This window comes from Loxodonta africana, chromosome 13, assembly GCF_030014295.1.
Source record: "Loxodonta africana isolate mLoxAfr1 chromosome 13, mLoxAfr1.hap2, whole genome shotgun sequence".
NCBI lineage: Eukaryota > Metazoa > Chordata > Mammalia > Proboscidea > Elephantidae > Loxodonta > Loxodonta africana.
This window is the reverse complement of record NC_087354.1, coordinates 41,330,736-41,345,770: the sequence shown is the minus strand read 5'-3', so window position 1 is coordinate 41,345,770 and position 15,035 is coordinate 41,330,736. Positions and strand designations below refer to the sequence as shown.

Genomic DNA, 15,035 nt, shown 5'->3' with positions numbered 1-15,035 from the left:
GCGAGGCTGCTCTCACCTTTCTCTCCTGCACTTGGAAGGTTCTTTCTTGCTTGTGCTCAAACTATGGCCACTGCTCAGAAAGCCCTCTGCTTGTCAAACTCTGACCCCACTTCTTCTTTGAGATCCAGCTCAAGGCCCACTTCTTCTAGGAAGCCTGCCCTGATTACTCTGGCTCACTCTAATTTTTACCTTTTTTCAACTCCTCTAACAAACTATAGCAGGTACCAAACTAGTTTAGTTCTAAATTGTCCTCAATTGCAGTCCAAGTTCTCTTTACTGAGCTGCCAGTAAGCTAGTAAGGGTAACACTGCAGAAACTAATAGTATCTACCTCATAGGATGCTGTGTGAATTAAATGCGATAATGAACGGATGGATGCCCTGAGCACAGTGCCTGCCGCACACAAGTAGCACTCCTTCAGTGCTGGCCATTGCTATGGGTACTGGTCACAAAGAAGGCAGCAGGCTAGGGATGCCTAGCCTTCCCAGTTGGCAGCTAACTTGGATACCCACTTCCTGATAGAACAGTCACTTCCAGCTTTCTGGCCATTCAAAGCTGAAACTCCACTGGTCTTAAAGAAGCCACAAGTAAGAAGGATCAGAGGATAAGCCCTGGAGCTGTGCCCAACTCATCGGTAGTGCAGTCTGCCCACCGGGCAGGAAGGTAGGGGAGATGGACAGCAAGAAACAGGGCTTAAGTCCCTGCTTAGGGGCAAAGCAGTGTCACTTACTAGTCACCCAAGGGGAGGAAGATGACAGATGCAGTCAAGCCAAGGAGAAACCTCATAAACATCCCCCCCCAATAAATTTTGGGGAAATTTAACAATGTACATATACACCAAACTATTATTTTCTTCACTATTTATGAATCTTGAGAAAATATGAGAACTTCCCTTCAAACAAACGCTGCAGAGTTCTGGCATCTGACCCACCTGTCTGTTCCCGAAATAGGTTCTCCCTCTCATGAAGGAAACCCCCCATCAAGAATCAGAGCAGAGCATGGCAGTCACACATCCAGCAGCAGGGGGCAGAGGACAGGCACTGTACCTCATTCTACCACCTACAAGCAGTGTCACCTCGGGCTAGTCCTGTGCCTCTCGGAGCCTCCACTCACTCATCTTAAAACAATGGGGCTACTATTTACCTTCGAGGTGAACTTATGAGGATCAAGTCAAATTGTGTTGTGAAAGCACTGCGGAAAACTGCATAGTGCTTGATATACACTAAAATTCTAGATTATTAACTGTAGGTTTGACTTCTCACAGAAAAACCAACAACTGCCATGAGGGATGAGGAATGGCCCTTCTGAGCGCTGAGGCACTGAGGAGAAAGAAACAGGCACAAGATTGGCCAGCCCCAAGAAGCTGGCGAGGCAGGAATGGGACATTCAGCTCCTGCCCAAGAGCTGCTATTTCTGGGAAGCCACTTAATGGCCTCAAATGCCCCTGGGAAGAGCTTATTTCAGGAGCTGCCCCCAGTGGCTGCTATGGGTTGAGGTGCAACAACCACCAGATCAAGGGCTTAATGCTCCTTTAGAGGGCATGCCACACTACTTCCTCCTTTGGGAGTCCCTGTTGGCAATTCTCGGGCACAGGCGAGGCCAGGGATTCAGCAGAGGTGGGAAGCAGATCTAAATCAAGGGACGAGGAGGAGTGAACACCCCACAACTCTATGAGGGAGAGGGGGAAGGAGGGGGAACCTCACATCACATTCAGCCTGGACTAAGCCATGTGTATCAGGGCGACTTCAGGATCAGGAGACACCTTTCATCCAAACACAGCAACACTAGGACACAAGAGATGGAAAGAGGCTGGAGGGCAGAAATGCAGGGTCTACCTGCAATGTCAGTATTCTGGCAAGGACCCTCAAATACCAGGGCTGGAAGCACAGTCGAGGACCGGGTTCCATGTCACAAACAGGAATGGGGCAGCAGTGGGTCTTACGAAGCTCTGTTGGGCTCCAGGTCTGTTGAGTGCTGCTCCAGGAAAACAGGCTTTCCTGCCCTGCTGATTGCAGGTCTCCCTGTTCCTTGGAAACCACCTTCCCCACTCTAGACACCACTCTCCCACAAGTGAGCCAATGTCTTCCTCTTTACTGACAAATCCAACAAACACTTGTCAACTCTAATTTTCCTCGACCTCTTGGTTTTTTTTTTTTTTCTTGGTAGTACCGCTGCTGATCATTCCTTTCTTCTTAAAACACTGCTTCGTTGGTTCTTCAACTCTACCCTCTTGGTTTTCTTACATCTCTGGCTTTCTCTCTCAGCCTATTTTAGAAGGCTCCTCATCCTCCTAACTGATGTTCCCCAGAATTCCACCCTATGCCCTTTCCTCTCTGTATACCTTTTCTTCACATCCCCTAAGGAGACTATTTTTACACTATCTACAAACTGATGACTCCTAGATCTCTATATATGGCCCAGACCTTTTTCTAAAACTTCAGATCCACATTGCCAACAGTCTACTTGGATATCTCACAGGCATCCCAAAGTCAACATATCTAAAACAAAACCCACCATCTCCCCCAAACCTGTTTCTCTTTCCATGTTGTCTGACACAGAAAATGTTATTATCACCATCCAACGAGGTGTTAAAAAGCTAGAAAAATTAAAGTTCAGTAATCATCTATACTGCATTTTCCCTCACCTCCAACATCCAATTATCTTGCCCTGTTGGTCTTACCTTTATTAAAAAAAATCTCTCATCTACCCACTTTTCTGATCCCTGCTTCCCCAGTTGGGGCCACCACCATCTGTCCTCTGGCTTATTGTTAATTTTCTAACTGATCTCTCTGCCACCTGTCTTGCCTCTATTCAATCTGTTGTCCATACTACAGCCGAAGTCATCTTTTGAAAACACAAGACCAATCATGCCACAGCCCTACTGAAAGCCTTTAGCAGCAACCTACTGCTCAGCTGTACCAAGCCCCCAGATTCCACCCACACAGAATGCTCTGTGGTTCCCCAACAGTGCCATGCTCTCTCAATTCTCTCTGCCCTTAGCATGTGGTACTCCCTATACCTGTCACACATCTCCTTCTTCCTGCTTGCCCCCTGCTAATACCCCCTTGTTCTTCAGGACTCAGCTTGAATGTCATCACTCTGGGAAGTCTAACTGACTTCCCTGGTCTGGAGTAGAAGTGTGGCTTCCTGGAGAATTTTCTGCCTCCTCTACTACAACACTGTAATTTGTGGAGACCTCACTAGGTTACGTGAGGGCAGGAGCAAGATCTTATTCTTTGTTGTATCTTGAGTGCCTACTGCATGAGGTCTGGAACACAGTGGGTGTCAGAAGTGTCAACAAAAAAAATATTGGTACATCTGTTCCTGATAATATAAGCCCAAGGGGCAGGTAGGAACGTACCAAACCCCAGCTCCCCCACCCAGTTGTCAGGGTACTTCTAGAAGTTCTCAGATATGAAGCTCAGGACTGATTTGCATCCCTGCCACCTGGAATGAACTGACAAGACCAGAACAAAGAGCAGGGTTTCTAAAGGTTTCTAGCAGGCAGGCCTCTGGTAGTTAGCAGGAGTTGCAAGGCCAGACAGCTGCTATGGATGAAGGAAGAGTCAAAGGCTGGCTAGCTAAGAGAAGAATGAGGACTTCCAGAAGATAGGTAAGAGGAGGGGCAAAGAAAGAAACCAAGTAACATCCAGGACAGCAATATCACAGTGATGATCATGTTCGGTGGGCAGCAACTGTCTGATGAACTCTTCTGTGGTAGAGACACCGCAGTGGTGACTAGGTAGAGCATTATCACTCACATTCAGCTCCTGCTGGGCATTTACCTGTTGGGTCCTCCGAGTAGGGTCAGTGCCATCTGACTGGCACAGACACCTGTCATCTCCAGTCTTCGCTCCAGAGTCAGCCCATGTTTCTCAGCCACAGACAACAGCTTTTTATGCAGCTCATAGGAAATACTTGGGACAACCAAGCCAGAATCTGCAAGTCAAAAGGTAAGAAAGGGTAAGTGACTACGGGAAATCAGGTCCAGAAACAGATGTGCTCTATTCAGCATTCTGTAAAAGCCAAGACTTTAAGACAGATCCTCACCTAGCCCATCCTCCTAATCTGGGATGAGTATTCTCTGCAGCCCTCCCAAGCTCAAGCAGTGGATGGTGACCTGAGTGACAACTTGTTCCAGTTACCATAGAGCATGGGCGAACTTCAGTTCCCTTAGCAGTCAATGTCACACAATGGAGGCCAAATCTACCAGGAAGTATCTGGTGCCACCAAGAAAAGGCCGGCATGGTGTATGTAACAGCAGCCCATCAGCCACATTACAGGAGATGCTTTTCCCACGAAGGGGAAGATGCCGTCCCTAGCTGCAAAGCTTCCCTCACAAGCAGGCCCCTAGCCTTTCCCACAAGTGAAACAGACACTAGCTAGCTCTCCTGACCCTCTAGTCCCTTCTGTTCTCAATTTTGAGGCAGAATGACTTGTTCATCACATCTGTTTCCTACTTCCTCTTTCTCTTCCTTTCTACTTAGCCCTTCCTCTTTAAGAAATTCAGCTAACAGCTTAATTACTCAAATAATTTGTTATTTTCTCCCAATTTGGGTAGAACGTAACTCAACATTTGTACCACAGGAAAAGATTATATGTAAAGTAACCTATAGCATGTTTTAATAAGATACTCAGAAGAATACCGAATGCTTTTTATTCACCATAAATAATAAGAACTTTATAAAGGTTGGGGAGAACTGTAGTCATTAAAAGTACAATATGGGCAGAACGGACATGAAAAGAGTGGAGGGAAGGAGTATGCTATCTCATTAGGGGGAAAGCAATCAGGAGTATACAGCAAGGTGTAGGAAGCCCTGGTGGCGTAGTGGTTAAGAGCTATGGCTGCTATCCAAGAGGCTGGCAGTTCAAATCTACCAGGCGCTCTCTGGAAACTCTAAGGGGCAGTTCTACTCTGTCCTATAGGGTCGCTATGAGTCAGAATTGACTCAACGGCAGTGGGAGCAAGGTGTATATAAATTTTTGTATGGGAGACTGACTTGATTTATAAACTTTCACTGAAAGCATGATAAAAATAAACAAACAAAAATAAGTACAGTATGGAAAATGCCTGGTTTTTCTAGGCTCAAAGCCAAAGTCTACAGCAGCTTGTATGCTTCAAGGAATCTATAGTATTATATGCTTCAGTATCAATGTATGAGGTCCTATTTCAGAGCACAGAAAGCCAGGACAGATAAGAAAATGGCAAGCTCAAAAACTGTGATCTATAAGAGCCAGCTCTTGCCTAGATCACTGGCTCCCCATTTCTCCAAGATGCCAATGTCATCTTACCAATGGGAAAGCCACTGGGCTGGCTCCAGGGGAGCGGACCTTTTGCCAAAGAGCCCACTGGGTCTCACTGGCTGATGGACCAATAAACACAAATTGCAATTAGCAAGTTATCGTGCAAATGCATGTAACTAGTTTTGTCTGACTGGATCAGATGCCTTTTTAAATCCTGTTTCCTCAACTACATTGAACTGTGAACTCCTCAGTGTTGGGGAATAAGCCTTTTACTTCCATCAGCCCCCACCCTTCTCAACTTATCCTGGCTACTTTACACTTTCTTCTCTACTTTAATAGAGGAGAGCTTCCATCAAGTACTCAAACATACAAAGGATGCGAATCTAGTGAGATTTCTGCTCTGGCCTAACTCAGAGGGCTAACTCATTATCTCACTGCAGTTTCTGAGCCCTGTAGAGAAAAATGTGTCCTCCTGCCTGGTCATTTCAGAAGGAATTTCTTGAGATTCTGTCAGATGTCCAGTCCTGCCTACACATATCCTTAAAAGCATACGGGATGAGGGTACGGCCGTGTATTTTAACAGCAGGAACCCACGTACAAAGACTGACCCTACACCCCCCAGGCCTGGATCCTCCTCTCTCAGGGTATGGGAGAATAACAAAAATTTAATATAACAATGATAATAAAAAGTATCTACCCATCAAAATAAATACTATCCTGTCAGTTCACTGTAGCCGTCTACTTGTCAGAGTCCTATTCCCATCTTGGGCAGAGGCCACAAACAATGCCATTGGGAGCACTGAGTCTGCCCTCCCACTCCTTTCTGAAATGTCAGTCACTGGTCCTCCAGGTACCAGTGCTGGAGGCTGCAGCCTGACCTTGCATGTCAACAGCTGATTAAAACAGCCATTTTTATGGCCTGCTTCAGACACGCACATATTATCAGAACTAATTAGGATAGCAATGTAAAGAAGCTGAATGAGTCCTAAACCACTAACAACCTCTAAGCCAGTCAGACAAGTCACGCACCTGCCTCCTTCACACAACCTCTTTACCTGCAAAGTCACGCGAGGTAGAGCTTTCACTCAGGTTTATGCATTTCTTCACCTATTTATCAGTTCTTTCTGAATTTGAGACTGCTCAGGGCAGTGAGTCTTTCTGGGGCCAGCTCTTGTGCAGTGTGGACAGGCACCCCCATCTTCCTGTCTGAGGGCTTTGAGGGCTCTCTGAGGGCAACGGAAGCATTCTTTGCTGGCTTTCTCCTTACAGTCCTTAGGGTACAGGGAAAGGCACACTCACCCCACCCTGGCTGGCTAGAGCCTGCAGCTGCAAACTAGCCTGCCTGCCCCACCCTCACTGTGCTGGGGGAAGGGATGTTATCGATGAATTGGTTTATTTTTGTAGCCTGGGGGAGAAAGGCAAAGAGCCCTTTCTGCTCACAGTCTGCCAGTTGCAGGGTCTAGGGCTCCACTGTCCTCTACTCCAATTGCTCTTCAGAAAGAAACGTGAGAGCACCACACAATAATCCTTTTTAACATTTACACAAAGTCCAACCAGTCTGACTGGCTTATCAGAACAGGCAGAGGGAGGAAAAAAAAATCCAAAGGAAGGGAACCAAGAACATAGCGTGTAAATTGCAAACAATAACACTGCCAAAGCCTGAACATGAGCCAAGCTTAATTATGTTTGGGTTGGAAGGTGGATCTTTATTGTTCAGGAATCAAGGCAGTAAAGTCAGTTGGTAGGGTTCCCTTAATATTAATGTGTATTTTACAGCTGTCTGTGAAACAAGAAAGGGAGATATTATAACTAGTTCGTGACAAGCAGAGTACTTCATAGGATCTGATTAACCTTAGGATATCAAGAAAAAGGCATTAAACACACTCGGAACAGGCCAGAATAGGAGTCTTCTCTGCACAGCTCATTTCCACAGGAGGAAGCCAGGGTCATCTTTCCAGGCCTGCTGTAGTCCACACTTCTTCACGTCTTCATCACTTCCATATTGCTTGTACCAGTACGTACCATCTCAGGCTTTCCCCTCCCTTATGACATATGCATGTTCTCACACCTTCCATGTCATTCCTCTACCCTCACACCCTCCACCACCATGTCCAAGCCTTCCCCGGCAACTTCTGCACGTACAGCCTTCCCTCTCATCCTTCAAGCCTCTCCAGTGTTTCTGTTGCATAACAAGGTTCCAACAACAAAGTGTCATCTCATATATAAAGTGGATCCTCACACTGACACGGTCCTTTGGTTGGAAGGGTTGCATGTGCCTCATGTCTTATCAGTAAAGAGCACAGCACACTAATGGGCATAGGGATCTCTCCAGGACTACAAATTGTGACTCCATTCTGGGGTGGTCATAAAATTGGCAATAACACGTAAGTTCTTTCAGGGATATAAAACCACCATTAAATTCACACCCCCAGACAGACCAACAGTGTACAGGCAGCCCCTGTGGATCTAAATTAAAGCCACCACAAAACACAATTTGGTGTCCAGTGTTATATTTGCAAGAAGGACTGGTTACAACAAGCCTAAATACTTCTAATACTCTTTATTTTGGCCCACAAGGCCTACCATGATCTGGTCCTGCCTACCTCACCACCTTGACCTTATACCCTGACCCCTGGCATGCTCTAGGCACCTTGGCTGCCTTCTGGTTCCTAAACACTCTAAATTCCTTCTGGCCTCAGGAAACATGTCCTTTCCCATGCTGTTCCTCTTCTGGCACTCTCTTCACTCTTCCAGTGCTGCCTACATACCCCTGGCTGGAACCTCCTCCTTCAGGCCTCAGCTTAAATATTTCTTGGTCTCAGCATGCAGGTTACTTCCTTCATTGTAGTTAATACAATTTGTAGATAACTTTATTTTTTTGCCTGTCTCCCTCACTAGACTGTAAGCTACATGGGGGCAGCAACTGTGCCTGTCTTATTCACTGCGATATCCCCTGGTTCTCCACTGGGCCCTCAGTGCTAGCACACTGCCTGCTGGTACATGGTGCCTGGTGAAGGGGCCTCATAAATATTAATTGAATTAATGAATGCATGACAAGGAGACCTGTATACAACAGACTTGAGGTCAGCCTTAGGGCTGGTTACGCAGGTGAATTAGGGGCCAGCTGTAACCAAAGGCAAGTGTAGGTAAGACATCACTCACTTTCCCCTTTACAACATTTACAACAACTAGACCAATCCTCCTCCCCATGCTGGACCTTACTCCTCCAAGTTACAGCTTCACTGGAACAAGTTTACATAGCAGCCCCTCAGTCTGCTCCAGGTCACATTCTCTTCTGCTTTTAGGTAGACTTGCTCTGGCCCATGCTTTGGACTGAAGAGGTAAAAAGCTTTCCCAACAAGATTACTAATTCACTACAAATGGGAAAAAGTACCTTTACAATACAGAAATCTAGTGGACAACACCTCAACCAAGTGATCCAACTTAAGAGCACCAATCACAGGACAAAATGACATCATGGACCCCTTGATATAATGACACAGCCCACCAAAATTCTGGAAAAACTGCTTAACATGAATCAAATCATAAGGAAACAATCAGTATCAAAACTGAGGGACACTCTGCAAAGCAACTAACCTACCCTCTTCAGATACGTCAGTATCATGAAAAACAATCAAAGTTGTGGGAACTCTTCTAGGTTAAAGGAAACTAAGGAGCTATGACAACTAAATATAATACGCAATGCTTGATTTAAAAATATAGCTATAAAGGACATAATTGGGACAAGCGGAAAATTCTGCGTATGGATCATACATGGATAGTGTTATTCTATTAGTGTTAAATTTCCTGAGAGCAATCTTGAACTGTGGTAGGTAGAGGCATGTCTCACTGAACACATGCAGAAGTATTTAGTGTAAAATATAGTGATGAGTGCAATTAAATCACAAATGGTTCAGAATATGGGTATATATGCACACATACACACAGTTATTTATAGACATAAAGCCAATGTGGCAAAACGTTATCAACTGATCAATCTAAACGAAAGGTGCATGGTTATTCATTATACTATTCCGGCAACTTTTCTGGAGGTTTGAAATTTTTATCAAAATAAAATTAAAAACAAGAAACAAGAACTAAGTGCTTCCAAATATGGTCAACAAGTGTCTGCAGAGTAACCACATATCAAGTCAATGGGAGGCTTGGGGAGTGGCAGGAGATGGAGAAAATAAAAAAGAGTACAAAAACAGACCCTGTTCCTGACGTCCTACAATCTAGCTGGAAACAAAACATATACTTGTGAAAAGAGAATACACAATAGTCCTAAACTGTTATTCTGAGCACAAGTGCAAAGTAAGGATTTCAAGCCAGGAGCTGCTGTCAGTAGGTGTCAAATCCTCATTTGGAAGTAGGTCTTGAAAGACAGGTAGGACTGCAGTCACAATGAAGAGAAGATGGGGAGGAACCATGAAAGAAGTTCCCCAGGCCAGAATGGATGTGACCTGTGCAGATGAAAACCTTCCTGCCTGGAACCCAGAGGCTGGTGTTAGGAAGAAGTCAGCTTAGAGCAGTGGGCAGGGCCAGACATCAGAGGGCTTAGAAGGCAAGTCTTTTTATGCAAGACGAAGTTGACGGGGTAGAAAGTGAGGGCACAATGACCAAACAAAGTTGATTTCAAGGGCCATGGGGAGCCTAGCCAGTAGCAGAAGAAACTAAAAGGTCATGACAATTTCAAGGAAGATATTGAAGAAAGAGAATCTGGAGCCAGAATGAACACCGGGGATAAAGGTAGACTGCCTGCCAGGGTTACTACAGAAGTAATCACTGTGGCTGCTATTAAATTAGAAAAAATGGCCTCTAGGGTCCCTTCCAGCCTTAAATTTTTATGAGAAAGAACAGTCCAAAGATAGCCCCAAAGTTTCAATCTGGACAATTGAAAAATGGTGATTCCATTGAAAGAAATGGGAATGCCGAGGAGTCATGGATGTGGGTGGTGGAAAACGACTCAGCTCTGATACGGTAAATTTAAGGAGGATGGGGAATACACTGAAGTCAAACTCCTTTCTCACTCTGTATAGACACCTGTGGCTCTGAAACTGCAAGTGGGCAGCATATTGGCAAAGTGGCCACATTAGCTGAGACCAGCTCAGTTTCTGAAATGACCAATTGGCAGGTGTCAGGCCATAAGGTACTAGCCTCCAGATCCTCCAGCCTTTAGTTTGAGCTTAAACTCTTAAATTAAAACTCTGGCAATAAGCTGCCATGAGGCCTTTTCTAGGGGCAGGACTGTAGGAAGCACACGGGTTTTACTGGGGCAGGAGTCTAGCCAAGACACCTGTCTGAACAGTATTGATCTAAAACCTCATGAGAGTGCCAATGCCCACAATCAAGCTTTTCAGGCCTGTGACAACCCTCCACCTGATTCTCTGGGCCCAGGAACTCTGAAGGATTCCACATTAAAGGGACTGACCACTCCATCTACTCCTGGCACTGGAGAGTCTGCTAGAATCCAAGTTTCCCCAAATCAACGAAGTCGCTGTCAAGGAAAGTCGGCCTACAGAGACACAGTTTCAGAAACCAGGCTCATTAGTTCTGCCGGTTGCAAAGGGCAAGAGCGTTAAGTGTATCCATGTAAATGTTTTGGTCTAGAACAAACTTCTAGAATTTACCTCTTGGTGTGTCCCTGTGCCTCTCTTAAAGTAAGTAATGTAGAAGAGATGCCTCCCTCAGAATGACATCTCTGTAGCACCTGACCTAACCTGTAAACAGGATACGGAATGGGGTGGGGGAAGCGGCTGTGGGGAGACTAAGGTAGGAACTGTGTGGGCTGGGGCTATGTCTAAGAGGGCAGTGAAACCATGGCCAACTCCACTGCAGCAGATACTGGATTCTCTGAGGGAGAAGGATTCTCTTCAGCAGCACAAGAGCTGCTGAAGGAAGGAGGCCTTACTACCCTCAGGGTGAAATTCTTCAACGGCCACTTCTAAACTCAAAGATTTATTTCTTCCTGATTTCCCTACACACACATACACAAAACAGCCAAAGCAGATTTCCTGGCTACCTATTCTTGAGGAGATAAAGACACTGCTGGCCTTGAAAGCATCAGAAAACTTCTTGAGGGACTCTTGATGATAAGAGGCAGAGGAAAGCAGCCAGGGCTCAGATGAAGAAATGGAATGCCAGCTGTGGAAGATAACTGTCAGCCTGAAACAGTGAAAGCCAAACTCGTCCTGAGAGCAAGACATTCCCACTGAGGCTCAAAGATTTAGCTAGCCAAGGTGGGAAGTGCAAGGGAGGCAAGCCACAAAGCAACAGGGACAAACAACTGTGGTTCTACCAGCTGCTCCCCTTCAATGAAGAAACCAGAACTGCTTTTACCAAGCAAATCCGGTATGGGGAAGTGGTGCTGGACTAAGAGGGAGCTCAGACCTAAGGTCACTCAAGCTGTGCCCTTTGCAAAACAGTAAACAGCAACTCTAATGGAGGTCATCCTCATACACATGCTGCTCTGCAAAGCACAGCAGACACACTGTGGAGGTAAGGCAGCATCCTTCAGTCAGAGCAGATGGGGCAACTGCGGAGACACTACCTGAACCAACCGCACCCCACTGCCTCCTGCCAGCGCCTCTACATACTCTGAGACAGAGAACAGCTACACAGTGGAAAACAAATGGTAGGGGTTAAATAAGGAGTCTACCCAAAATGGAGTGCTAATGAATAAATATACCTGAGAAGAATTTTCTAGAAACTAGAGGCTGAAGAATCAAGTCACTTAATAAGTCATTCCTGAGCAAAGGTTTACCAAAATGCCTACTTCTAGCAAAATGGGGAGTAACAGTACCACCTCACAGAGCTGCTATGATTAAGCGAGGCAATCCACATGAAGTGCTTAGAATGGTGCCTGGAGCATAGTCAATACCCAGTGAAGGTTAGCTATAATGATGTTCCATTTCCTGAACCAGGCCCCCACTCTTCCCTTTCTGCCATCTCAAAACCTTATACGCACTTCTATTATTTGTCTGTTTATACACCTGGCTGCTAACCAAAAGGTTGGCAATTCAAGTCCACCCAGAGGCACCTCAGAAGAAAGGCCTGAAAATCTACTTATAAAAAACTCAGCCACTGAAAACCCTATGCAGCACAGTTCTACTCCAACACACATGGGTTCACCATGAGTCAGAATCAACTCAATTGGCAACTGGTTTTATACTCCAAGGCTCCCTGAGATGAAAGACAGTATCTTACCTATTGTACCTAGAACAGTGCCTGGCACATAGTAGGTATGCTGTTAAAAAAAAAAAAAAAAAAATTTTTTTTCTTAAATAATATTTTACTATGCAGGTTTACACAGCAATTTAGGTTCCCACTCAACAATCTCTACACAAACTGTTTCATGACATTGGCTACATTCTTCACAATGCATAAATATTCTCATTATTTCCATTCTGGTTGTTCTGCTTCCATTAGTGAGTTTCCCTGTCCCCTTACACTTTCATCTTTGTTTTAAAGTAATTGTTGACCTTTGGTCTCACATAGGAAACCCTGGTGGCATAGTGGTTAAGTGCTACAGCTGCTAACCAAGAGGTAGGCAGTTCAAATCCGCCAGGCGCTCCTTGGAAACTCTATGGGGCAGTTCTACTCTGTCCTATAGGGTCACTATGAGTCGAAATGAGTTTGTTTTTTTTTTGGTTTGGTCTCATATAGATGATTTTTTAAAGAAGCACAGTACTCACGGGTGATATTCTTTATTTTGTGAGCCAATCTGTTATTTCACTAAAAGGTAGCCCCAGGGGCTAGTTTTGGTTCAAGGTTTAAAGAGTATCTCAGAGCAATAGTCTCAGGGAGTCCTCCAGTCTCAACTGGGCCAGTAAGCATGGATTTTTAATTTTTTTTTTTTTTTTTTGAATCTGAGGTTCTGTCCCACATTTTTCTGCCATTTTATCAGCATCCATCTATTGTGGCCCTGATCAGAATGGTCAGCAGTGGTAGCTGGGCCCCATCTAGTTCTTCTGGTCTCAGGGTAGATGAGGCTGTGGTTCATGTAGACTATTAGTCCTGTAGACTAATGTCTTCTTTGAGTCTTTGATTTCCTCCTATCTCTTTTGCTCCAGACGAGTAGAGACCAACAGATGTATCTCAGACGCTGTAAATTTTGATGCTTTGAAATAACTTTACTGCGGCAAATCTTTGCAATTCACACTTGAAGTCAATCATTTATTGAGTAACAATTTTACAAGCTAGGTATTGTGCTAGCTGCTTTCCCACATAATCTCATTTCACTCCAACAGCAGCCGCATGTAATAAGTAATCTCACTTTACAGATGAGAAAACAGGCTCAATAGCCTCCCTTCAGCTATGTAACTCAATTTCTCGACTCTACAAAAGCCCCTTAATTGAAGCCCTTAAGAGCTAATAACTCCCTCAACTCTCTACCCCTCAGTTGCAGCAACTCTATTCTGCTTTCTCTAGGTTCAGCCATAAAGCACTGCAGGAGAATCACAAAACCATATAGACTTGGCTCACTATAAATTCATGTAATCTGACTTCAACCAGACCCTTGCTGCCATTCTTCCTGCCCCCAAAAGTTCAATGTTCCAAATCCTCTTGCTCACTCAACCTTTTCCCACATATTTTCAATCATGAAATCCTATCATATCCCCCTCTGTCACCTCACATCTTGTCTTCCTTTCCATTCAGAGATCCAAACCCCTGATGTGCATCCTGACTACCTGCTTCTTGGATTACATCATGAGCCTAGCTGGTCTTCCCGCTCTGGTTCTAGTCTCCTCTCCCCTCTCATTCTACCTTGAATCCTAGCATATGTCCAGTCTTCCTAAAACCGATTTGGATCATGTCATTTCCCCATCCAAAACCCTTCAGCTGTTGCCCACAGCTACAGGACAAGGACAGCACTGGCACAGAATGCACTCTGTGCTTTGGTCCAAAGCTATTTTTAATTCCTTCTGCTCCCCCACACAAACTCTCTGCTCTGGCCAAACCTCCCAGAGACCAATTTCTCACACAGCCCTTTACCCACATTATTCACTGGCACCTGCCCAACCAACCAATGAATATCCTCCTCTTCCTCTCTGCCTGGTTAAAACATGCCCACGCTTCCAGGCTACTGTCCTGCTCCCTTGTGAAGCATTCCCTGACCAACCCAGCCTTTAAGACCTCTCCTGCCTCTCAGCTCCTTGTCCACTTCATATCCACACCCTCACTGGATCTGGGCACATATAGTATCTTTCCATTTCCTATCTCATTTTAATAACTTGAAAGCAAGGACTATCTTAGAGTGACTTAGGTGTAATAAGCACAACATTTTGACGACCCAAACTGTCTTAAATATTTCTTTGAGAATATTATGAATGTTGAGTAAAGATTTTTCTCTGAAGCCTTACCATTCTTCTAAGCAGTGTTTTTTGGAGGACTTCTCACCAATAAAGAGTGCTCACAACATATCTAGCATTTTATAGCTAAACCTAACACATACATGCACACGTACACATGCACACAGAATCAAAGAATCTCTGTTCAAAGAGCTTTCAAATTACAAGTCTGGTCCAGAAAGACCCTGACCAATCCAGGAGTGACCACTGGATACCATTATTCAACAGGGCAGGCCAAGGCTGGAGGGATGTCTGACGATCCATGACTGCCGGAGAGAGCAGCATTGCCAAAGGACCCAGCAGGGCTTGGGTTCCAGAGAGAAAAATTTGGGTTAAACAAAGGACTAAATCTAGTTGCTTCCTAAATGTGTTTTTGCAAGCAACGGACCTAGTATAACATCTCCCCCCCACCCAACCACTAGCACACCTGGCAAAGAGTACT

General features: G+C 45.1%; 1 protein-coding gene across 4 annotated transcripts in view; it reads right to left on the bottom strand.

The window, feature by feature from the left end:
* Positions 1–15,035, bottom strand: part of EDC3 (enhancer of mRNA decapping 3) — a 63,381-nt gene that overhangs the window by 5,561 nt on the left and 42,785 nt on the right. For all 4 annotated transcript variants that reach the window (XM_064267274.1, XM_003413821.4, XM_023552907.2 and 1 more), the window contains one exon: positions 3,785–3,938. In XM_064267274.1, the coding sequence (XP_064123344.1) occupies positions 3,785–3,938 (154 nt within the window). The remainder of the gene's footprint in view (positions 1–3,784; positions 3,939–15,035) is intronic.